Source organism: Gobius niger (assembly GCF_951799975.1).
Source record: "Gobius niger genome assembly, chromosome: 10".
Taxonomy (NCBI): domain Eukaryota; kingdom Metazoa; phylum Chordata; class Actinopteri; order Gobiiformes; family Gobiidae; genus Gobius; species Gobius niger.
The window spans coordinates 29465218-29489195 of NC_136861.1; the positions used below are offsets into that span (position 1 = coordinate 29465218).

Here is a 23978-nt window from a genome sequence, read left to right on the forward strand (position 1 = left end):
CCTGTTATGTGACTGAGATAAAACCAGGCACATGTCACCATGTACACAGAATCCCAGTCGTAGTGAAGGGCTCGCATTAATTCGTTCTTCTCACAGTGGTACCAACCGCACATTCAGTCAAAGAACATGTCCACAGAAGCCGCACAGATTGCAAGAGACAAATATATACACAGTCAGGAAGTGCCTCCCACTCGCCCCCCCTCCTCGCTCGCCCATCTCTCTCTTTTTCTCTCTCTCTCTCTCTCTCTCTCTCTCTCTCCTAGCATTACTCATGGCAGTGCGTTGCCGAGCAGCAGCCAGTCCATCCTCCGCTCTCTCTCGACATCGCATCCACAAATACCTTTCCCCATTCCTAGTTTTGTTTTTCTCTCTTCTGTCATTTCAGTGTCATTTTCGCACCCTAGATTTATTTTATTTCTTCCTGTTCATATCAACCCCCACGATCCCCTGTCACAGCAGGGGGGGTTTTAGCGGGGTGTCCGTCAAGTAGTCCAGCATGGAAGCAGTGGCACTTTACACGTTTCGGGCCACGGAGGGAGACGAACTTAGTTTCAACAAGGGAGATCTACTCAAGGTAAGGAAAGATAAGTCTACGTACCACTCAAGAGTAAAACTACAGAGATTAAGGCTACTTTTCCGGTATGACGTTCTGTGATGACGAACAGCTTTCTGCTCTCTATGTTCAGAAGAAAGTCGGGTCACCGGACAACTTTGGTGTCGTCTCTAAACCCCTGTAATGTGGCAGAACTGAAACGTGTACGGTTTATGCCCCGCTTCCTGTTTTTTCCCCCCCCCGTCTCGTCTAACCGAACTACAAAGGCACATGCTTCTGAGAGCCATTGTAAATATAGCGCAGAAAGAGCCACGCACAGCTGGATGATTAGTCCAGGAGAAAATTGCATCTCTAAGAACGGACGAGAGAGCGAGAGCGTCTTTAGTCCGGCACCAGCTGTTTGACACTTAAACGTGGAGTGCAGTTACGTGGGACCCCCGATGGCTACTTGAGCTCTTTTTCCAAGGGATAATTGGAATTTCCAGAAGTGGCACGTGCAAAACCAAGCTGAAAAGTCAGACAAAGCATGTTTAAAAGAAGGTGAAATAAGGTGCTAGACATCTGCCGGACGAGGCTTTCATTTCATTTGTTCGCTTATTGTCTCAGAATTCTAAAAAGAAACCTCGAGATGCAGCTTTCTCCAAGTGTGGTGTGCATAAGCCAAGATTCTTTCAAGTTTATGCTTCAGATGTTTTTCTTTCTGTCTGTTTCCTTAATTTAACATGTTTATTTCAGATCTTTGAGGGGATACTTAGAATGACATACAGCCAATGAGAAACAAAGGCATCAGACTAATATAGGAGAAGCTGGCTATTATCAAAGCTACTTTTTATTATGTGTGGTCATGAAGTCCATTATTTTTGCTTTTCACACACTGATGAAATGTCACATCAAGGGTTTTTTTTATTTTATTTTTATCGCAATTGCTAATTTTTGGACTGTTCTTGAACAATCCTTATTTCAGACATGAGAGAAAACTGCAATGAATGAACTTCTGAACCCACACCAGGATAGCGTGCCTTTGTCTAAACTAAAGGGTTACCGGCTTTTATACATAACACGACCCCATGCGTGCCTTTGTCTTTCTATAAAGCTAAAAAGTATTTACAATCTGACAGCATTTTGAGTTTGTGACATCGCCTCTTGTTCCCACGTTGCGTCATAATGAAGTACAAACCGGAGCTCTCATCTATTAAAGCAATCAAATATTAATTAATATCTAATGGATTCATGCTGTTTGTAGAGCTTGTCTTCACACTCGAAGTGCATTACAAAAAACATGTAGCCTTTTTTTTCATCATTAAAATCTAATAGTGAACTGATTATTCAAACCTCAGTGTGTTCAATGAGGCTTTGCTCCACTTTTAGCGGGTCTGTTTGTATAGTGGGCTTTCCGCAGTAGTAATTCACCCAAAATGTTTCTCCTTAATGAGCAACGGCGGCTCATTGAGGAGTAAAACTTTGGGTGGAATAAAATGTTTAATACTGAGATCGACCAAATTGTGTATTGCAATCCGCCTGCAAGACTCCATGAAAAGAGCAAACCCTACAGTGTAGCACTGTCGCTAACGTTTGATAAACCCAGTCCCCTTTGTCATATCACTTTTCGAACAGGTATGTCTCCGGCGCCTGTGACTCAACCAGGCGATAATTGCATCCACGCTAACAATGTGCGGCTGCGTTTCACACATATAGCGCGGCGCTTTGCATTTCCCTGTGTGCTTCGGTCCATAGGTCAAACACTGGTGCTGATAAATTATTCCCCACATTAGCACACGCGTCCATGCAGAAGCACACGCTCGCTCGGGCCTTTCACAACACTCGCTGTTTTTTTTTTTTCTTTTGGAAATTTTCCTTTCTTTTTTTTTTTTTCATCTCCAACTGTCTTCCACTCGCGCTGCACTTGATCAAAGTCTATTGTAGTTCATCCGTTTGTCTTTTCTTTTTTTTTTTTCAAACGTGGCACCAGATCAGTATAAGGTCGAGTGGCGCGTGGGCTAAAAGAAACGCTAAATATAGCTTCAGAACTGTCTTTTGCAGTCTGCTGTTAGAACCCAACAGTCTAGTTGAACAAAAAACCCTGTGCTTCTGTCACTGAGCATCTTGTGAAAAGATATTGTATCCATTCCTCCGTGTTTTTTAAGTCCACACACCATAGCCCGGTTATTCCACTGTCTTGCTAATGGCTAGCAGTCATCGCTAGCTATTAGCAAGACGGTACACGCGACAATACTGCTCTGTGTGCACAACAAATGTGCTTTTTGTCTTTGTGTCTGTGTTTAGAAGTGAGTATTACTTAAATTTACATGTTATTAGCTACATTTACTCAAGTACTTTTATGTTTCTCTCCCTTAATAGCTATTAAGGAGAAAACATGTGAGTAAAGCTAAAGCCTAAGTGTCAAAGCAGTTCTTGTGCAATTATTTGGATTGGCTTTCGTTTTTACTTACACTTCAGTTATCGTTTCTTAAAAGTAAAATTACTCATGTTTGTGAAAATATTTTTGGCAACCTAAGTTAACTAGTTCTCCATACGGTTTGGGAAATTCCAAAGTATCTTAGAAAGCCTTGAGCAAAAAAGGAAGTAGTCAAGAAATTAACAACCGATCTGTTTTGGTGTTTTGTTCTGATCGGACGCTGACTAAGATGTGTAAGAATCACTCATTTGCATTTCATTCACAACACAGTCAACGCAAAACTGAACAAAGAGAACACAATAGTAGATCAGAATCGCCTCATGAAATGAAAACATATATGAGCTTCCAAGCGCCATCAACAAGATCAAGTCAGGAATGAAGTGGATCTGATAATGGTCTAACAATAGGTTGCGGTCACATGACATCACAGTATTGTAAACAGCCCATCATTGAAGAATGGAGTTGGTTCAGCTGTGAATAGAGTTCGGGAATGTGACGTCATATCGCTGAGCATCATGGGATTAGCAGCAATTATAAACTAATGGAGATTTTAAAAGTTAAAATACTGGAGTTATTGTTCACATTAAAACACTTGGACACCACAGTGTGTTAAAGCAGCTAAAAGAGTCGTTTTCATACTTTTTTTAAGCTAATGTTAGTCTATGGGAGATATATACTAACAGCAGCAAAGATGGCGGATCTCCATGGTAACTGGATTTTCCCGAACTCTATTAAATTGTGCTAACGATATGGTGCCCGTCAAAATGCTGAATTTTGGGCTTGGTTTATGGTTGATATCTCTGTAATGCATGAAACAAAACCTGTCACAAAGTTACGGGTCTTCTCTCTCTTCTCACTCAGCATATGAAAACTAACATTCGGTTTCTGTCTCATAAAGGCGTCCAAAAGTGGTTGTAATATTTCAAAGTATGTGCCTGATGTTGGTCAGATGAAACTGGATGGACTTAAGATGATTATGGCAGGTTTGTGAATCATACATCCATCCATTTTCTTCCCCTTGCCCGTTTCCGGGTCGTAATCACACTGCACCAGCCCCTATGGCTCCTTCTGCAGGTGGTGGGTCCACAGTAGGACGGCCTCACGATTAACCGGGCCTGTTTGCCTCTCATAAGGGGCTTCTGAACCTCTCTTTGTCTGACCCCTCACCTAGTACCTGTTTGCCTTGGGAGACCCTACCAGGGGCACGAAGCCCCCGACAACAGAGCTCCCAGGATCATTCGGGTGCTCAAACCCCTCCACCGTGTTTAGGTGGCGGTTCCAGGAGGGAGGTTTGTGAATCAAATCACTTACAAATAATGATCAGGGAAAACATAGAACAAATTTATTGAACATAAACGGAATAGTCTCCATTTAAATTGAATAAAGTTGACCCTGAGAGGCACCTGAAGAAGACCAAGCACAACCAGCGCCACATGTATCACAGTTTCAAAAACACTGCGTTACGACCTATAGGTAAATGATGCAATCAACATTTCATAGAAAGGAGACCAAAAAAAAGTGAGTGACCTCCTTGTGGGCAAAGACACTGTGGGCATAAGACACTGAACTTGTGACAGTTGGGAAATCAAAACCAAGAAGTTCCCCCGACTATTTTGCAGAAGTTCAACTCCCTTTGTCAGATGATTAGCGGTTGCAGTTTCCAAACTTTGTAACGGTGCCAAAATATGCGCCTTCTTTTCATTACTTTCGGTTGCCATCGACAGACTACCCATATGTTGCCCAACAATGATGGATGGAGTACATTCTTCATTGCGTTATAGATTTATAAGGGGTTTCAAAGGCAGAGTAAAAACAGCTGGTGCGTGAAATGAAGCCCGTGGTGGCAGAGCGAAACGGAAGCTCTTTTGAGTGATGGGCTTTGTTGACAAAAGTATTGGAAAACTTCATTGGTATTGCAGTTCTGATACATAGGTAACTGACTAACCATGTAACAAAGTTTTTCCATGAGCTCTTGTTGTGTTCAGTCATCAGTCTGTTTTGAAAGTCTAGACACCTTCACTGCACTCATTCATTTGGCTCTAAACAAACAGTGTCTATCTAACGGCTTGCAGCGATTGTTTTTGACACTTTGCCTGCAGAGGAAGAGTCTACAGGCGTTGTTATGCTTAAGCTGAATTTCTTGTATTCACAGTATGTTCCATGGAAATTCTCATGAATGGCTTTGTGTAACGTTTCCTGTCCTTGTTTATTCCTATAGAGGGTTAACCTAGCCATTTCTTGCTGAAATAATTTAATAATTATCTAAATTAGCTGTAGGATAATTACTTAAAACAAACTTTATACAGTATGTAAATACTATACGACGTCTGTCTTTACAAATACAGCCTAGTTGTTTAGCCTATATTTAAGTTCAGCTAAAGGCTAATTTGATGCTAACAAATGGTCAAATCGTGAATCAGATTATGAAACAAACTTGGGTTGACGTTTATTTAAGTTTTCTTTTGTTTTTAATCTCATTCTAGTTTTTGTTTACACTCAAGTGTAGACAGGAAGTGGTCCTTACTCTATACTGTTTAACAGGAAGTTAGCCAAACCTCAAACTATCCACAAACCCTTCCATGCACAGAACCTAAAGTGAAAATTATCTAATGTCTGATCTGTGCAAAGCATTAGTTTTTCAATTAACCTCTCAAATACAGTGCCCGGCCAACAAATGAATAAAATAATACATGTTTGAAAAGCCACCACCCGGATAACCTACGCAAAATGTTCAGAGCCGCCTATCGGATAATTGCAGCATGCGCAAATTCAATATAAATGAATCTATTACCATGAATATTGTTATACATAACATGACATATCACTGCCAAACAGTTCTAAAGCATTTAAAAATGTGTAACTAAATAAGGGACATTTAAAGGTGCACTATGTACATTTTTATGTAAAAAAAAGAAGAAAAAAAGTTCATATCAAGTATGTAGTATTACAGTATGTACAGTATTTGACCTTTCGGTGACCCAGCAGATGTTTGAGTGGTTATCATAGCTGCTTTTACTTACCCGATGGCCTGTAGCTCCAGGATCAATTGTTTTTTTTTAGGTTTGCACTGATTGAATCCTATCCATGGTTACTTATACGTTCCATTCTGAAAACCGACCAGAATTCTAGAAAACTGAAATCCGATTGATCCTGAAGCATCGTAGAAGCCACCGGGATGAAAAGTAAAGGCGCTAAGCTAAGCACCCATACAGCCGCTGGGTCACTGAAAGGTCAAATACGAACGAATATCAAGTTTTCTTTCTCTACACAAAAAGTTGCATAGTGCACCTTGCTGCCTTCTGTTCTTCCTTAAGCATGATAGGCTCTCCTAGATTAAACTAAAACCTTTATTTACCCCATTGTGAGCTAAACAATGTTCATGTTGTGAACGCCAAACAAAACAAATGCACATGTTCACCACAACCACCTCCCCCACAACCCCTCTCGTGACCGCAGAGTCGATCTGGTTGGAGGAAAAAGTGTGTCTCCACCCCAATATCTCCTCCTTAAATGCCCTAAGTCCGGAGTGGCAAGATCACAAAGTGTGCTCCTCTACAAAATTCTACGCTATATTCTGCATTTTGACACACAAGATCGGGCCCAAGGGGTTTAGGCTGTGATGCAAGCAGCGCTAATAGAAAGCCTGAACAGCATAAAAATCATCATGTCAGACTGTGTTAGAAAAATAAATCCTACCTGAAAGGACAAACAATTAAATCTGACAGCCTCTGGTTTTATCCCTTGAGTTTTGTATGCCTATATTTACAAAAAAAGAATGTACATAAAATCAATTCCTTCACTGTCCAATAGAAGCACGGCCACTGATGAAAAGCCCATTAGCCCATCAAAACCTATTTAGTTCCGTAAGGCGCTTAACGCTTGCGAAAAGATATTAACCTGTCACAACATGTTTGGTATGCTTGAAAACTCAATAAAACATGACGATCACGTGTTCCCAAAGAAGGGTCCTGTGGGGGTCCTCAAAAAGAGTATATAAAAAAAGTATGAGGAATAGAAATCTATTCCAGAAGAAGCTAAATAAGCAAACTGACCATTTATATGATGATGGTGTCAAGTTATCAGTGCTTTATTGTGTAATATGTATTTCTGCATTTGAGAAGAACACACTGTAACAACGTTGAACACATGTTACTTAGAGGTCATTTTAAGATGACTGTTACAAGATATAATGTGATGTGGGTGATGTGGGTGCACAGATTGTAACTCTGGCCTATGAATTTTGGCCAAGATCATTGGGTAAAGTTGTGGATAATTGCTCAAATAGCAATACAACTGAAATTCATATACATAGACCGTCCATTATCTTATTCTGTATAAAACCGTTTCATAACATGTTCATATGTACATGAGGTTCTTGCATTAGTTTAGCCATTCATACTTAAAGTCGAACTATGCAACTTTTTATGTAAAAAAAAAGAATAAAAAAAAAGAATAAAGTTTGTATTAAAGCAGTACTAAGTAACTCATACCCGGGCCTAGAGACTATAAGCGCCACTGCAGGTGTCGTAGCATGTTGCAGTTTTTTACTCATTAATTGTCCATGAGAGTAAATACTACGCTGACAAAAAAGACAAAGGGGAAGAGGGATATTGTACATCCAATTACACAATGGAGATAATTTTCTTCACTCAAACTTGGCTGTAAATACTGTGTAAGTGGTGCTAGCCTGCAGTTAGCTTTGCCCGTTAGCCTGTTAGCTTCTTCTTCGTGATTCCATTAGTATGTATTGGAGGCCCCCGACCCGGTGGCAGTGTGGTTTTCTGGCCAGAGACACCGGGAGGAGATGAAAGACCCCCAATCATCCCATCAACACTTGTATTACCCTCAGAGGGATTTCAAAAAGCATTTATTAAGGTAAACAAGCTACAAAGTACTGCTTTAATACTCTTTCAGTGACCCAGCAGGTGCTTGGGCGGTTAGCATAGGGCCTTTACTTACAATCCCGATGGCTTGTTTTTTTAGGTTTTCACTGCTGATTGAACCGTATCCATGGTTACATATACATTCCATTCCAAAAACCTACCAGAAATCCGAAAAACCTGAAATGAAATAGACACTGAAGCATCAAAGGAGCCACCGGGATGGAAAGTAAATGCACTAAGCTAACCACCCATACAGCTGCTGGGTCACTGAAAGGTCAAATACACTAATAATCACCTCTGGAGTTGCATAGTGCACCTTTAAGTCTTCTCTCAAATATTAATGCCCTTGTTTAAAAGTGAACTGAGTCTGGGTTATAAAACACACATTATTTTTCCAAAATCGCGCGCACATGCCAAATTTCTATAACCCCTTGTTTGTTTTTATACGCCAACACGGTGACATTCTACATTGACATTTTGAGGAGCTATCTGGGTTAATGTGGCTCCGGCCTCATCGGATTTGCCGGCAATTGTGTGTGTAATCAAGGCAGACTTTACGTGGCCTTTCCAACTTGGCAGTAATCCTTTGCTCGTCGGGATCTGTGTGACTTGAGGACCTCCGCGCGCCCAAAGAAGGATGGAAATCAGTGTAGCGGATAATGGCAGATGAACAGCTGTAGATAGATGTGCGGTGGGAGCGTGCCCTTTCGCCCGATTGATGGTGATGACCTGTGTCAGTGTCATTAGCCATAATTTCATCGGCCCGTGTCGTCTTCTTCTTTTTTTCTGCCTCCAGATCACCAACATGGAGGACGACCCAAACTGGTACACTGCCGAGCTCCACAACCGGAAGGGCTTCGTGCCGAAAAATTACATCAATCTACGGCCGCACGCGTAAGTACAGAGACGATCGGCAATGCAGGAGAAATGTAACGAGTCCCACAGTATTTTACAATAGACAATGGTAAAGGCAGCGGCAGATCGTTAAAAATGGAATAAAACTAAATCTGCAACTAAATGTTTTGATACATTTGACTGCACAGAACAATAAAGAGCTATGCACATATTCTCCATAAACAGGTGTGTCAAAGCAAATAAAAACAACGTAGAATTGACACTCATTTGGCTTCTGTTCCATTCCTGTTGCTATGCAGTGACATCACTCGCAACCTTTAAGGCTCATTCATACTTCACAAGACGCAAGAACTTCTTGTTCTTGCACCCTGGGCTGCAGAGCAAAATTAAGTCATTTTTGCCTTGTAAACCATGGAAACATTTTGTAACTGACGACAGCTCTATGGCGACAAGGCAAAAGTGACTTCATTTTGTTCTGCAGCTCAGGGTGCAAGAACAAGAAGCTCTTGCGTCTTGTGAAGTATGAATGAGCCTTTAGGCCTCCACAAACATGTCTTTTAGTAGAAACCAGCTCATACGTATGTGTTTATCCAAGGTTGATGCTCCAGGACACTGTAAGCAAACTTAAAAGGTACATTATGTAACTTTTTATGCCGGAAAAAAGTTGAAATTGGTGCGTATAGATACAGACGGCATCTCGTCATAGAAGGGGGCGTGGCATTGCCGAGGGGGAAAACAGAATCTTTTGGGAAACACAATTGTTCACTCTTTTTAGCCATCTTCTGGCGGAATATTAACTTATTTATCACACATAAATAAAGTCAAGTCTAAATCAGGTCCATATTGATGTTTATTCACAGCAGATTGTTCAGTAGATGGGAAAAAACGGCAGTAGTAGCAAGCGCTAGCTAGCTTGTTAGCATCAGCATGATGCTAACATGAAGCATTGTGTTAGCATCTCCGTTATTTATGTATTTATGGGCTGTTGAACCACTTTGCTCCACTCCATGTCTTTGTATCTTTATTTAGTAGAAAACTAAATTCATAATTCAGTATTTGTTAAAGTAGTTTTTGAATAATTAGAGAAAGTTTCGATTTTCCTCCAAATTGTTTTCCCCCTTAACTGTTTTCAAACATGACCATATATGGGTGATTCCAGAGATGCCGTCTGTATCTATCGGGGGTTAACATGCGCCATAGATACAGACGGCATTTTTTTTTTTGAAAAATCTAAACTTTCTCTAATTATTCAAAAACTACTTTAACAAATGCTGAAATATGAATATGGTTTGATTTACACTTGACATTATTTATGTGTGGCAAATAAGGTCATATTCCACCAGAAAATGGCTAAAAAGAGATATTGTAATATTGTGTTTCCCAAAAGATTCTATTTTCCCCCTCGGCGAAGCCACGCCCCCTTCTATCAATCAATCAATCAATCAAAACTTTATTTATAAAGCGCTTTTCATACAAAGTTGTAACACAAAGTGCTTTACAGATTAAAAGCAGTTCCCGCCCACCCAACCACCCACTCTTCCAAACAGACAACAACACTGCTCACCCCACCCCCTCCCCATAGCCACATACACACACGCAGGCACACACACACAGCCACACGCACACACACAGCCACACACACACACACGCAGCCACACACACACACATACACGATGAAATAATGGACGTAATGCTGAGTCTGGGTACAGATGAACCAGGTAAGGAAATGCCATCAGAGGAGCCGTCTGCACCAGGAGCGGTACATCAGCTACAGCCACAGGGCACCACCACCGGACACCCAGCGGAGGTGCAGCAGAAGCACCACACCTCCATCCGGGCACCCAGAGGACAGTGCCCACACAGCCACAGCCGACCACCGCTCCCGGGGCAGAGGGCTCCCTCAGAGGAAACACTGGAAATTCTAAAAATGCAAAAATGCAATATACAAATATATACATAAAATAAATAAAAATAATAATAATAATAAATAAAATAAAATAAACATATATATAAAACTAACTAAAAACTAGTATAATAAGATAATTATAAACATAAATAATAATAAAAATAACTGAATAAATAAGTAAGTAGAAATCAGCTAAAAGCTAAGCTAAAAAGGTGGGTCTTGAGCCTGCTCTTAAAAACATGAACGTTCTCTGCAGCCCTGAGCTCCTCCGGCAGGTCATTCCAGAGGCGAGGGCCGTAATACTGGAAAGACGCCTCGCCATAAGTCTTTTTGTTGACTTTAGGAATAACAAGGAGACCTCTGCCAGAGGAGCGAAGGGGCCGTGAAGGTTCATAAGGTAAAAGCAGTTCTGAGAGATAAGAAGGACCAAGACCATTAAGACATTTAAAAACCATTAAAAGAACTTTAAAATCGATCCTGAAACACACGGGGAGCCAATGCAGCGATTCTAAAACCGGTGTAATGTGGTCCCGCCTCCTGGTCCTCGTCAGGACACGAGCTGCTGAGTTTTGCAAAAGTTGCAACTATGACGGGATGCCGTCTGTACCTATGGTAATGCATGCATTCCATTCAGTAAACCTACCAGAACCTGAAAAATGAATTGATCCTGGAGGGTCAGAGGGACCGCTATGATTGAAAATAAGGGAGCTATGCTAACCACTCACACAACAACTGGGTCACAGAATGGTACAATACCAAATGCCAACTAATAAAACAATAAATCAACTTTTTTTCCCACATAAAAACTTACATAATGCACCTCTAAAAAGGTTGTGTTCACGCCATGTCACAACATTCGAAAGAGCCTACAGTTTAAATTGAGGCGGGGAGCAGTAACTTTGGTAACTTGTTTTTTGGCAAATATCTCCACATTGAACAAACAACTGTCACAAACTTCAACGTCTTCTCTGTCAACAAGTACAAACTAAGGTTCAATTATTTCCTTCAGAAGTGGAGACAGAATTCAAAAAACATCTCTGTGATGTTGGTCAGTAGAAATGACTTTCAACCATAAAATGAACGGCGGGTTTGTGAATCTGAGCATGACCAAATAATGAGCAACATTTCAACATCTGTTCATTTTCTTCCTGGAGATGTATTTCGAAAAGTGTTACTCTACCAAACAGATTACGACGCCGTCACATTATGGAGCGTGAACGCAACCTGTTTGTCAACTGTCACCAACCATTGCAATTAAATATCTCCTCCAAAATTGACCGACCAATTTCAGAGATTCAGGAGCAATTCCAAATGATTGTGAGCCAATCCAAATACTGTGTTACCATACTATAACCACACTAAATCAGAGCTCAATACATCATCAAGTACAAGACTGGAAAATTCAATTTCTGAAAGTGCAATATGAAGCAGAGATGTTGTCACCATATTGTGGGAAAATGCCAACTACAAACTTATTGTGAGGATTATGCAATTAACGTATTTCCAGTTGAAAGTTGAAAATGAGAGCAAACTGACCCAAACCCTGAACATTAAAAACATCTAGTTCTGCCTGCTAATTATAATACTTGGCAAAACAGCAATTTCACATTTGTACGTATTTTGTCCAGTCCTACTTGAACACTGTGGCGAAAAGGAGCTAGATGAACTTCACACATCCGACTCCCGTCCATCTAAACAGCCCGTCAGTGGCGCTTGAGGGCCTTTTAGTTAGTTAGGCTTTGACATCTGCACTCTGGCATAAGGCTGCCCACCCGTAGGGACGTACACTCACTGGCTTACGTAATGCCACACAGTAAGCCCCATGTGTGTCTGTGTGTACGTGCGATGCTAGCTGGTGCACCCCCCGCCTGCCTATCAGATGCTCATTTACCAGCTGGGTCCTCCGCCTCCCCCCTTATTGTGATAAACACCAATCTGGCAACGTTGTATTAGGATGTCTTTGCTGCGGTAATGTAAAGTGAAGGGGGCGCCCCCCAGTCCACGGTTCACTCGAGGTTACCGCACAGTCCCAGGGGAGAGTCGGCCTGCAGGGATTGAAAGTTGTTTTTTTATTTGTGCACATGTCCAACGAACTTAAGTCAATTGCGGTGTCAGGGCACTGATGAAAAGGAACAATCTGTCCACCGGATAAATAAGTAAAAGATTTCAGTGAGTGTCCTGGGACTTCAATTTCCCATGAATTTTTTGCGTCTGTGCTAAAATTAAATGTTCAAATTTGTGACTTGAACAAAAATGTGGGAGAAAAAACATTTAGTGCTCAGATTAACCTCTTCACCCCCACTTTAACCGAGCATATTTTCTCCAGTTCGGCATTACCCAGATCTAAAATCTTCCTGACAGCACGTGTCACACACAAGGCCCGCGAGATGATTTAATGTGGCCCTTTGTAGAACGTAAATTTCTGAGTATGTCAAAAAAAAAAAAGGTAAAGTAAGTCTGTAGCCCATTCCTGTGTGGAGATCTGGATTTTGAAAGAATTAACCAGGATGCTCACTCCAGCCACTAGGGGGCAGCTTAAATTTCCACACGTGTCCAGCAGAGGGCACTGACATAATAAGAGATCAGAAAATAAACAACACATTACAGCCATGTGGTAAATGGACAGTCTGCCCCAGGCTGCGGCTACAACAGTAACTTACTGTGTGTGGAGTGAATGAATAATGACTTTATGTAACACTTTGAGAAACGTGTAACACAGGCTGATAAAGCACAATAAGTGTACGCCATTGTTATTTATTAGGCCACAGTCCTTCACAATATGCGGCCCAGGACCCGCCGTGGGGGCTGAATTTCGGCCCACGACTCAAACGAGTTCGACACCCCTGGCCTGTAGGTCAATGTAATGCCTGATTTGAAAGCTCAGGCAAAACTGATCTAAGATTTTTTCTTGTCCTGTTGTTGTTGCTTTTTGTCACGTTTTTGTTACGCTTCTGTCACTCTTTTGTTGACTCTCTGTTGCTTTCCTGTTGCGTTTCTGATGCTTTTTTGAATTTCTTTTTTTTTTTTTGCGACGTGTTTTGTTGCTTATTTGTTACTTTTTGTGTTACTTTTTTGTCCCTTTTTTGTAATGTTTTCATGGCTTTCTTGTTATGTTTTTGTCGCTTTTTGTCTTTTTTTTTTGTCTTTTTGTGACTTTAAAAAAAAAAATTGTCGTTGTTTACGCCTCGTTTTCGGCGCTATTTTGACGCTTAAATATCACTGTGAAAATATATTTGGGCTCAATCATTCACTTAATATGAAGGTATCATGATCGTAAATTCGACTTTTAGGCTGTTCATGACTCCATCAAGAGATCAAACTACAATGATGTCAAATGTAAACGGTAGTGTGAGGTTTTTGAGAGAGCAGTAGGAGGAAACAAGACAACCAAGCCGAAAAATGTCATTGCAGTTTCTTTGCCATCAAAGAGTTTTGTGAATAAATATAGCATCAACACAAAGAAATAAACTCTTTGGGTGCCAATAGTTTACATGGCATTTCCTTCTTTTCTTGTTTAGTCGGCATGTGTGTGCTTTCTTAAATCTGTATCTACAGCTCACCGGCCCTAATCTTCTTCCTCTTACCTCCAGCTGGTTCGCCGGGCGGATATCTCGCGGAGTAGCAGAAAGCCGACTCAGACACAGGGAGTGCGGAGCCTTTTTGGTGCGGGAAAGCGAAAGTGCTCCTGGAGAATTTTCCATGTCTGTCAGGTACGATAATCGCACACTGTGTTTGCCTGTAAGAAAAGAGAAATGAAAATACTTTTATATTTACCACTGTTGGGGACGTATCATTGTGCAAAATGGACTTAAACATATCTGGATCTAGTATTTAGTTTCATTCACGCAGTTTTGAGTGATCCTGTATACTTTGGTTCTCTCTTCATCTATTGCCTCAGCGTTCCTGTATTTCCTGAATTTTGATTTGCGAGTATGCCGTTAGCAGCAAGCTTGTTTTCATTCCCACTGTTGATTGCAGAAGGTGCTCCAGGCCAATTTAAAATACTGGCCAGCCCAGTCTCCCACTCTTTCCTATCTTCAGTTTTCATCAATTATTTTAAAATGTCATTACTGAGGCACCAAGAAAAAAATGTAATCCTGAATCATGCATGATGTGTCCACTTAGATACAGAGTGTGTGATTTTTAAAATGTTGTTATTGAGTGAAGGATGCTTGCCTACTTGTGACCACAGACACAGTATATTAACTAGGAGCTAAATTTTTCCTAAAAAGGGCAAATAGACAGTTCTTCAGAGCCTGTTCATCAAAATCTCAAACTTTAAAAATCAAGATGACAGAAACCGGCATGGTTAAACATATGATACTCACCTTAGAGTTGTCACAGAAAGAAATTCTATCTAAGGAGATTATAGTATTCTTTGGAGCCAGGCCTTTAAGTTGTTTTTGGGAAAGGTATAATCTCCAGATCAGTTGCTTCTGGAGTCGCCCCTTGCACTACGTGATGGTTTTGCGGCATCCTCATCCATCGCTCTTGACTCCATAGTGGCACAAAATGATTTACAACTCAAAATGTTGTTGATATGCTTGTGATAAACAATGTCAGCTACCAGAGCTGGTATTTCCTATAGGCAAAAGGTGCATAGGGCCCCCGCAGCCCCAAGGGCCCCGCATCTCAGTCAAACTCCGGTGTTGTTTTACTGTTTAATCAACGCGTTTTGTTACGGGCCTTTTTGTCTCAAAGTTACTTACAGTAACTCTGGTTCTCTGAATGTGCACAGTCTAAAACAAATTGGGCAAATTCTCAGTGGTCAGAAAGAAATAACCGTCAGGTGCAGGTTTCAGTTAGTTTTAAATCAGCGGTTCCCAAACTGTGGGTCCGGGACCAGAGGTGAGAGAATGTCACCATTTGCCATTTATCATTTTAAAAGGTTGGGAAATAGATTAGTAGTCCTAAATCCCAGTCTCACAGTGGCTTAGTGGTTAGTGGTTCTCACACAGAGGGACGGGGCCACAATAGAGGTCACTAGTTTCCACTTCTGCCCTGCACGACTGCACCATGGAACTGGTTTTGACCGTAAATGGGTTCGCTCTTCTTCTAACCATGGGATGTGTACTGTAGGGCCCCCCGTGTGGACCACCTAGATGCAGAATTTCAGTAATTTATTTTTTCCCCCAAAAAAAGCAGCACCTTCTACACACTACAACGTTGATCTCTTCATTCCTCTTTTTTACTACCACACTATCTTTGCTCTGTACGCATCCCCCCCCAGCTTGTTGTTGTCCTCTGGGATCATTAAACTTTGATGCCACCTCATCTAATGCAATCTATTTCAATTAGCCGCCCCATCCATACGCTTACTGTATGCGCAGATGAACACGTCTCCAGCCGTGTTTCCTGCCTTGTTTCTCGTCATTAATAAATGTAGCGTGTGCGTGCCGGCCCGGGTTGGCGTGGTTGTGGAGCGATGGAAGGAGGGAGGAAGGAGGGAGGAAGGAAGGAGAGCGAAAGAGTGCAGCCCCTACGGTGTGATGTAAGCTAATCCTGTCTGGCACACCGCGGCGCTGTGTGGAGCGCTAACGGGGGCCAGTTGGTTGTGTTTTGAAGTTTGGAGGGAGAGTCTACAACTGGGGCTCTGTGTTGTGCGGTTTGGGATAGGATTATAAAAGGTACTCCGAAAAACAACTGGCGGAGGTTGGAAGTTGTGGGATGTGTTTCAGCTGTGATAGTGAACTAAACACAGCGGCATAGCTAGTAGCTAAAGTGAACCTGATTTGCGTTATACGATCAGTTGCTAGAAACTGCTCGTCTATCCTTTTTTACCGTCACTTAGAAGCAATGGGAATTACCACAACTACGAGGTACTGCACAAGATGTAAGCAACATCTTAACGCATGAAAATATCCCTGGTACATTACGAAGTATTTTGGCGAAAATGCTAACGAATGCTACATAATGCAATTCAATAAGTCTTCCGGCGACTGAAAGATGCCATGTAAATGTAAAAGCTTTCAAAGTGAATGGAAGAGCTGTTGGAAAAAGAGGCCATTTTGGTTTTATTATGTCATTTAAAACTTTCAGAGATAGATATTGATTCGTTTTTGCCAACTCGGACGCGTCCAGAAAGCTCCGAGTTCGGATGCGAGATGAAGAGAGTAATGGCGGCCCCCAGTGGAAGAGCGCAGCTAAGATTAAACTTTAACAAAACCACTGCACTTTGCTTTTGGTCAGAGCCTTCAATATCATGTTACGGAGCATGTTTTGGATCATATGTTTGTGGGGAAGTTGTGTTAGCATCTTATCAGCTAGCTGTTGTAGCATTAGCGGTTTTGTTCACACACAAGTTTATTCAGATGGAACGCTCTGAGGTCGGAAGTCGTCATTTTCAAGCGGGAAAAATCCCAGTTACCCAGTGCTTAATTTGTAAATTAGTATTTTCAGGAACACTTTTGGTCTGATGTGATGGATTGGGGGGAACAGGCCAAAACATTTGCCGGAACACTCTCATTAAACACCATTATATCAGATACATTTTTTGTCAGATCCTCCTAAATATTTCCCAGATCCTTTACCCTGAAAAACTGATAATTGGGGGAATGCGTTCCGTTTGCGAGAAACAACAAAAAAGTCTTTAATACCACAATCAGTATTTCTGAAACTCAACAGAGAGCCCATTAGCCAAAAATGCTGTACCTACTGCTATAAAAGTAATATTTACCAAAATCGCTACATCCGGGATAAATGCTAACGGCGCAGAAGCTACGCTAACCCAGGAAGTAGTGACTTTAGTAAATATTACTTTTTTAGCAGTAGGTGCGGCATTTTTGGCTAATGAGTCTGAGAAATAAGTAGGCTCAGTAGCTCTCTGTTGAGTTTCAGAAATATTGATGGTTGTTTTTAAGAGGTTTTTTATGTCTTTTGCTAGTACCCGGAAGCGGAAGTCGTCAAACGTACGGTGCTGACTGTCCTGCGTTGCCATGGAGATAATCAGCGATACATTTGTGGCTTTGTGCAGTCAATGACATTTAGTGTCTTACCAATCGAGAAAACTTCTAAGACTCATGCATCAATATTATTACTACAAACAAAAGTATTTCCTCCAAATAAGCAAAATAAAAAGGATATTGCTGTGATAATTTGTTGTTTTAATTGTAAATTACGTAGTTTACCACCACCGAGTATGGAGTGAATGCACAATTGTCTCATGTAAAGCGCTTTGTGACTATATGTCTGTGAAAGGCGCTATATAAAGATTTTCTTCTTCTTCTAAATTATACAAAAAATAACATAATTTTGTAAACAGAACATTGGTGGAACAACACTACTTTCCCCCGCTTGCCTGTCTGGATTATGTAGCCTAATTGGTTGTGGGCTTTTTGAGGAAGCTGTCGGAGGCCTAAGTTATAGGCTGAGCAAACAGTGCTTGGCTGGTTTCATTGGCTACAAAAGAGTTAATGGCGTAACTTTCATGTTGAATTTTGAGAGAAAATCCAAAAACAACAGTATTTGAGCCTCATTTTTTATATTGTAACAACTCCTCCTGGGCCTAAAATTGGATTTTCAAACAGATGCTGTCTAATTCTCATTCCTGGCTTCAGAGAACGAAGCATGGCAGAGAAAAGTAGGTTGGGTGAATTTGGACGGAACGAAACGGCATGGCTTGCGCTAAATGCATTTGCCAAGAAGGGACCGGGGATTTTCAATGCCCCTTTTCTTTTGCCATCCCCCCACCACCACCCCCTCCGGTCGGGCTGCGCGTGGTTGTCTCTCCGGCTGTCGGATGGATGTGCACAGAACTGGGTCAGGTGTGTGTTGTGAGTGAGTGGTCCGCGGTGGGGCTGACGTCTTGACAGTCTTGGCTCAGTCCAGCGTTGACGTCAGCGCGGACACTAATCTCATCTACAGTACATCCCCTGAGCGACAAATGGAGGAACTTAACTCAGTTGGGGGAAAAAACAAGACGCGAGAGTTGGGGGTGAAATCAAGGGCGTGGACTTTGTGTTTAAAGTCGGTGGAGGCACTTTGCAAACGAAGTAATGGTAAAGTAATTGGCTGGCTCTCTGGGATACTGTTTACTCTTTGAATTTTACCACCAAGGTTCACATCCGCGCGGAAAAAAACATTCCCTGAGTTATATCGGAGAAAGTTTTCAAATTAACTGTACAAAACTCTTGAGTACAGTTTTTGGGCGATACGCTACCCAAAGCCCGTTGACTAAAATCGCAGCTTTTGAAAAGGTTAGGAAGATGGCTCTATTTTTAGGCACTGGTCACTTATAATGAGACAAACTGCCGGAGGAGAGTCCAGCCTAATTGGAACTGAAAAAGCTACATTTCCCACACGCGGAGTGCTGGGGCGGTCCGCCGAAATCATGTGGGATACTTCTCTGAAAGGTGATCATTTCCAAAAAAAGTGGGCACTCGCGCACCGTGAAGCTGCCCCTATGGGTTATTTAGAACCGAGATTATTTTAGGAAAAAGTGAAGAGAGGTGTTGCCTTCCCGGACTTTCACAGAAGGAGAGTTGAGAAATCCATTTTGCTTAGTTGCGCTTCCACGGCTCCCTTTGACTCAGCAGCCAATGTACCCGAGCCAGAGTCTGTCTTCCTGTGATTTTCTATGGTTTCATGTGGGTCTATTTTTAAAGACGCTACCTGCAGTCGGAATATATTTAAGAGTAGGAGTGCTTGGTGTGCTTTTTATAACTGTTCACAGAGATGGCACACACTTGGAAATAGAAAGTCTTCTTGCTTGCTTCCTCCAACACAATACGTAGACGTTCATCTTATTTGTCCATCAAGCTATAAGTTCAAGTGTGTATACAAGTATTGTTCACAGTGCTCTATCATTACTACGTAAACTGCAATACAAACTCGTTACTTAGGGTTCTTCTAGATCCCCGGCACAGATCATGACAGTTATAAATCCAGGAAGCGACTACTTTTGGTCAGGCAGTGTATAAATAAAAAAAACTTTACAGCACATTAATAGCATGGTAATAGCATGGAAATAGCATGGTAATTTATGGAAAAGGGGCACACCTAACCACAAACATAGTTAATAAAATATGGAAAAGGGTTGCAAATTGTATTCCCCTTCATTATCCCAAGTTAACATGCACTTTGTTTTTTCTTCCCGTCACTATCGTAGTAGATAATTTCCTAAATCGTCAACTGGACTAGGTTGTTGACAAAGTCTTCTTCGGCTCTCCATCGAATCCTCCTCCGTTTAACTCATTCATCCTGGACTATTTTGATGATGAACTCCTGGACAACTGGGAACCTCAACAAGCATCTTGCTGCACTGAAAAGTACAAGCAAAACCGGTGATGTTTATTTAATACAGAAGGCAATGCGTCAAGGGGGCGTGGCCTCGCCGAGGGGGATGAAAACCTCTCATGGGAATCACAATTTGTCTCTCCTTTTAGCTGTTTTCTGGCAGACTATAAACATATTTATTACACAAAAGTCAAGCCAGGTCCATATGGATGTTCTTTTGCAGCAAATTGTTCAGTAGAATTGAAAAACAGCACCCGTTAGCATTGCGTCGCTAACGCTTGCGTGACGTTAGCATTGTCCGTTTGTTTAAGTATTTATGAGCTGTTGCTCCACTCCATGTCTCTGTATCTTTATTTAGTAGAAAAATATATTCATAATTCAGCATTTGTTAAAGGAATAGGTCACCGTTTTTCCATACTGAGACATGCTCTTACCTCACCTTAGAGTTGATGCATAACTGCATATGTTGTTAGCATTTAGCCTCTCTCAGCATAGGTGTAGCTCCAAACTGGGGTGAAGTTCCACGTTTTCTCTATTTAAATACAGTTTCGTGAAAAGTTACACGACATACATAACACATTTTTAAGCGGTAATAATATTAGTAGCACTTTGACTTTACTGCACGGACGTCGAAGTGCTCCTATGTTATTGCGCCTTACAATATAATTCCCCTTTCGCCGTTTAAAAAATCGTCATGTTTCATTTATTGTAACTAGCCTTGGATCGTGTAACTTTCCTTGTAACTGTATTTAAATAGGGAAAACGTGGAACAGCTTGGTAGCTTCTAACTCCAGTTTGGAGCTATACCTATGCTGGGAGAGGCTACATGCTAACAACATTTGTGTAACTGAGCGCACGCACAAAGACCAGGCAGTTACGCATCAACTCGTCTAAGCTCAGGTAGGAACATATCTCAGGATGGAAAAACGGTGGCCTATTCGTTTAAAGTAATGGTGGAGAAATGTTTTTTTCTCTTCTTTGTTTTCCCCTCTGGCTGCTTCCAACGTGACCATATATGGGCATTTGCAAAGATGCCGTCTGTATCTATTGAAGCATTTTTCACATATAAAAAAACACCTCATACACATCTATCTAATATCTATCTCATTATCCATCTGATCTATGTTTCAAACTAAACTATTGGTAACATAGATTTTTTATTAATAATTCAACCACATCCATCCTCACCACTTTATACTGAAAAACATCTTTAACCGTTTGAAACCATCCAAGTTCCACTGCACAAGTCATTCTCTTTCACCCTCACACTCTCAGCACAGTCGGATTTCCTGTGGCCTTTCCTCGTGCGTAGGTGAAGGTCGCACGCAGTAAAAAGCTATATGTTTTCGGATGTAATGTTTCCCACACTTTTGTCGAACAACATTGGTGCTCATGGCTTCAGCGCTCAGGAAAGGGACCCCCCGGGGGACCATTGAATTACGTGTTCTTTATCTGAAAAGGAAGTTTGGTAGAAAACAACTTTGCCCTCGTGACAATAAGGCTCAAACACAGGAGTGACTAGCTGTAGTTTCATGGTCAACTGATCTTTGGTCTGTGGATGAAGCAAAGCCAAGACTAATCCAGGTCAAATCTGAAACTAAATGAAGTGCCTATTGTTGTGCTTCTACATTCATGTCATTCACTGATGTGCTGCGCTTTTGTTTGCCCACATCCGAAAGTTAAACTACGCATCTCTATATTTAACGCCGAAGAAGATGACTGTTTTGTATTCCTCTCTAAATCCACCAAGCGCCAGTTCAATGACACAACAGCACCGAAAAAGAGAGCCGATCGTATAACGCAGGGGAAAGGCGGGCGGTGGGGAAAGGAGGATGAATGCTTTGTGAATTTGTTTAAAGACGGAGCGCGTTTTAACTTTTATTTCTCGGTTTTGTCAAAGCCACAGTGGAGCAGCCGGTCTCGTGTGGGTTCTCACTTCCTCTATTCTTGACTGGCTTTAAGTCGACGCTGGCTCCAGTTTCTTTTTGTTGCTCTTCTATTGCTAGATTATGGAAACACTGCGTATTTGAATACCTGTCGGATCACTTTTGTGTAGTGACTGGGGCTGCCAGAGTAGATGAACGTTCAGACAAAAGCTCCAGCCACTACAATCCACATTAATTTTTTTATTTTTATTTTTTTAAGTTGTCATTTAGTGATCATGTATTACAATCACATATATAAGAGAAATATCAAAACGATATATTTGACGGGCAAAATATGAGACAAATTCAGATTTTATTCTTTTTAAAGTGGGTTTAAAAAGGTGTTTTATTTTTGACCCTTAGCCGATCAACACACACAGTTGATACACCGTGGCGTCCCGTACATTCCACTGCGAGTTTCCGGTATAGCAGTCTCGAGTTCGGAATGTGACAGCACAATTCTTAACGAATAATCCGACTGCTCCCTCCTCCCGTCCATGGCTGATGGTGAATGCACCTCCATATTTAGATCTGGAAACAAAGGGCCCCTTATAGCACTGCTCTTCTGCTGCATCTAAAGAGTGGCAAGACAGCTCCTCTCTCCTTCTCCTTTCTCCTGTTCCTTAACCTTTCAGGCCGACCTCATGAGGTCGACTTTGACAAACCTTTTCCCTGAACCTTCCAACCCAGCGGGGAGAACAACCATGTAGTTACATCGTACAATATACGCTCCATATCTTCCTGCAGTGCAATCAATTGAACAACAATTACCAATTGGACAAATATAATCTGAGCAACTGCACAAATGTAAGAATGTCTTAAATAAAAAAAACTCTTTATAAACGGCACTGTTCATTTACTGTATTAGTGACAAATATGCACCACTGCGATTTGAAACTACACACAGACTGAAACACTGTTTCTTACTCAACTCAGCTGCTACAGCTCTGTCACAGAAATAACAGGCTCTGGTCAAATATTCAACCAAATCAAAACCACAGACTGCATTAGCTATGAATAGGCCTTTAAGTTTCGTTCTTGTAAAATGCAAACAAAAGTTCGTAGTATTGTCACATAAGTTCATAGAACTCCTAATTAAACTTCCAGATGCTGCTGTGGCTCTAACGCTGCACGTCCTGCTTTATACTTTAATATATTTAGGACAAAGCTCATAATTTAATTGAATGAAATGTCATACAGCAAAAATGTGAATCATTTCACACCCGTGTGGAGATTGACTGAGTTTGGAAACCTTTGAGTGGCAGCGCAAAGGTTTGTGGCATTGTTCTTGGCTCCTTATGAGCTGATGAGGAACATCCCAATGTTCCTCTGCTATAGGAGGCATAAAGGAAACATACAGCTCCTTTCCTCACTGCATCCTAACAGGACTGACACATTTGGATGGTCCTTGTCACGGCTGACGATGACGCACAGCCGGGTCAATGATAAGGAGGTTCCAAAACTTCTTTACACTTTTTAGATGCAGCCTTTCTTTGCTCAATGGCACAGTGGGAAGAGCATCGGTCTACAAATACGATGGTCTAGGGTTCAAACTCTTGTTGTGCCTTCAAAAAATATAAATCAGACTTTCATGATGATCTGGATCACTAAAGGGAAGGAGCTTATTTACTTCAACCATTTTTGCTGTGCTGTTGGTTACTGGTATAATCTAAAACTTCTCTTAAAAGCATCAATTCTACTGGTTCTTCAAAAGGTTCCTCAGTTATTTAAGCATTTCCAACTTGTGTCCAGTTGTCATAGCGAGAAAACATGTGCTAATATGTAGCATTTCAACCTTACCATTAGCCGCCATGCAATATTGCAAAAAATAACAACCATAAATTGATGAAATATAGAGAGAATAACAAAGGAAGTCGAGTTAAGACCTGAATGGGCCACATTGTGCTCGCATAAAAACATAAAATCATCGGTCTGTCAACACATGCCACCTATTTGTCACTGGTTCCATTCAAACAACACTTCCTCTCCTCCTCCCCCTCCTCTGCTCCATCGCTCATACGCTGTGACAGGGCCGTTTCTTACAGCAGCCGGAGCAGCTAAACTCCTCTCGGACACTTTTACTCCATCACACGAGAGCAAACCCGACTCTGATGACAAGCGCGCTACAAATGATGTCATCTGGCTGGTTGGTGACCCTAAAGGCACAACTCCTGCCTCCCACAGAGAGGATATTACTGCCTTTTCC

At 41.5% G+C, this 23978-nt stretch overlaps 1 protein-coding gene across 1 annotated transcript in view; it reads left to right on the plus strand.

Annotated features, from left to right (window-relative positions):
* The first annotated feature begins 278 nt into the window (after positions 1-278).
* grapa (GRB2 related adaptor protein a) overlaps positions 279-23978 on the plus strand; it is a 62572-nt gene continuing 38872 nt past the window's right edge. The window contains exons 1-3 of the mRNA XM_079564038.1: positions 279-574; positions 8649-8746; positions 14204-14323. Of these exons, the coding sequence (XP_079420164.1) occupies positions 497-574; positions 8649-8746; positions 14204-14323 (296 nt within the window). The 5' untranslated portion in view covers positions 279-496. The remainder of the gene's footprint in view (positions 575-8648; positions 8747-14203; positions 14324-23978) is intronic.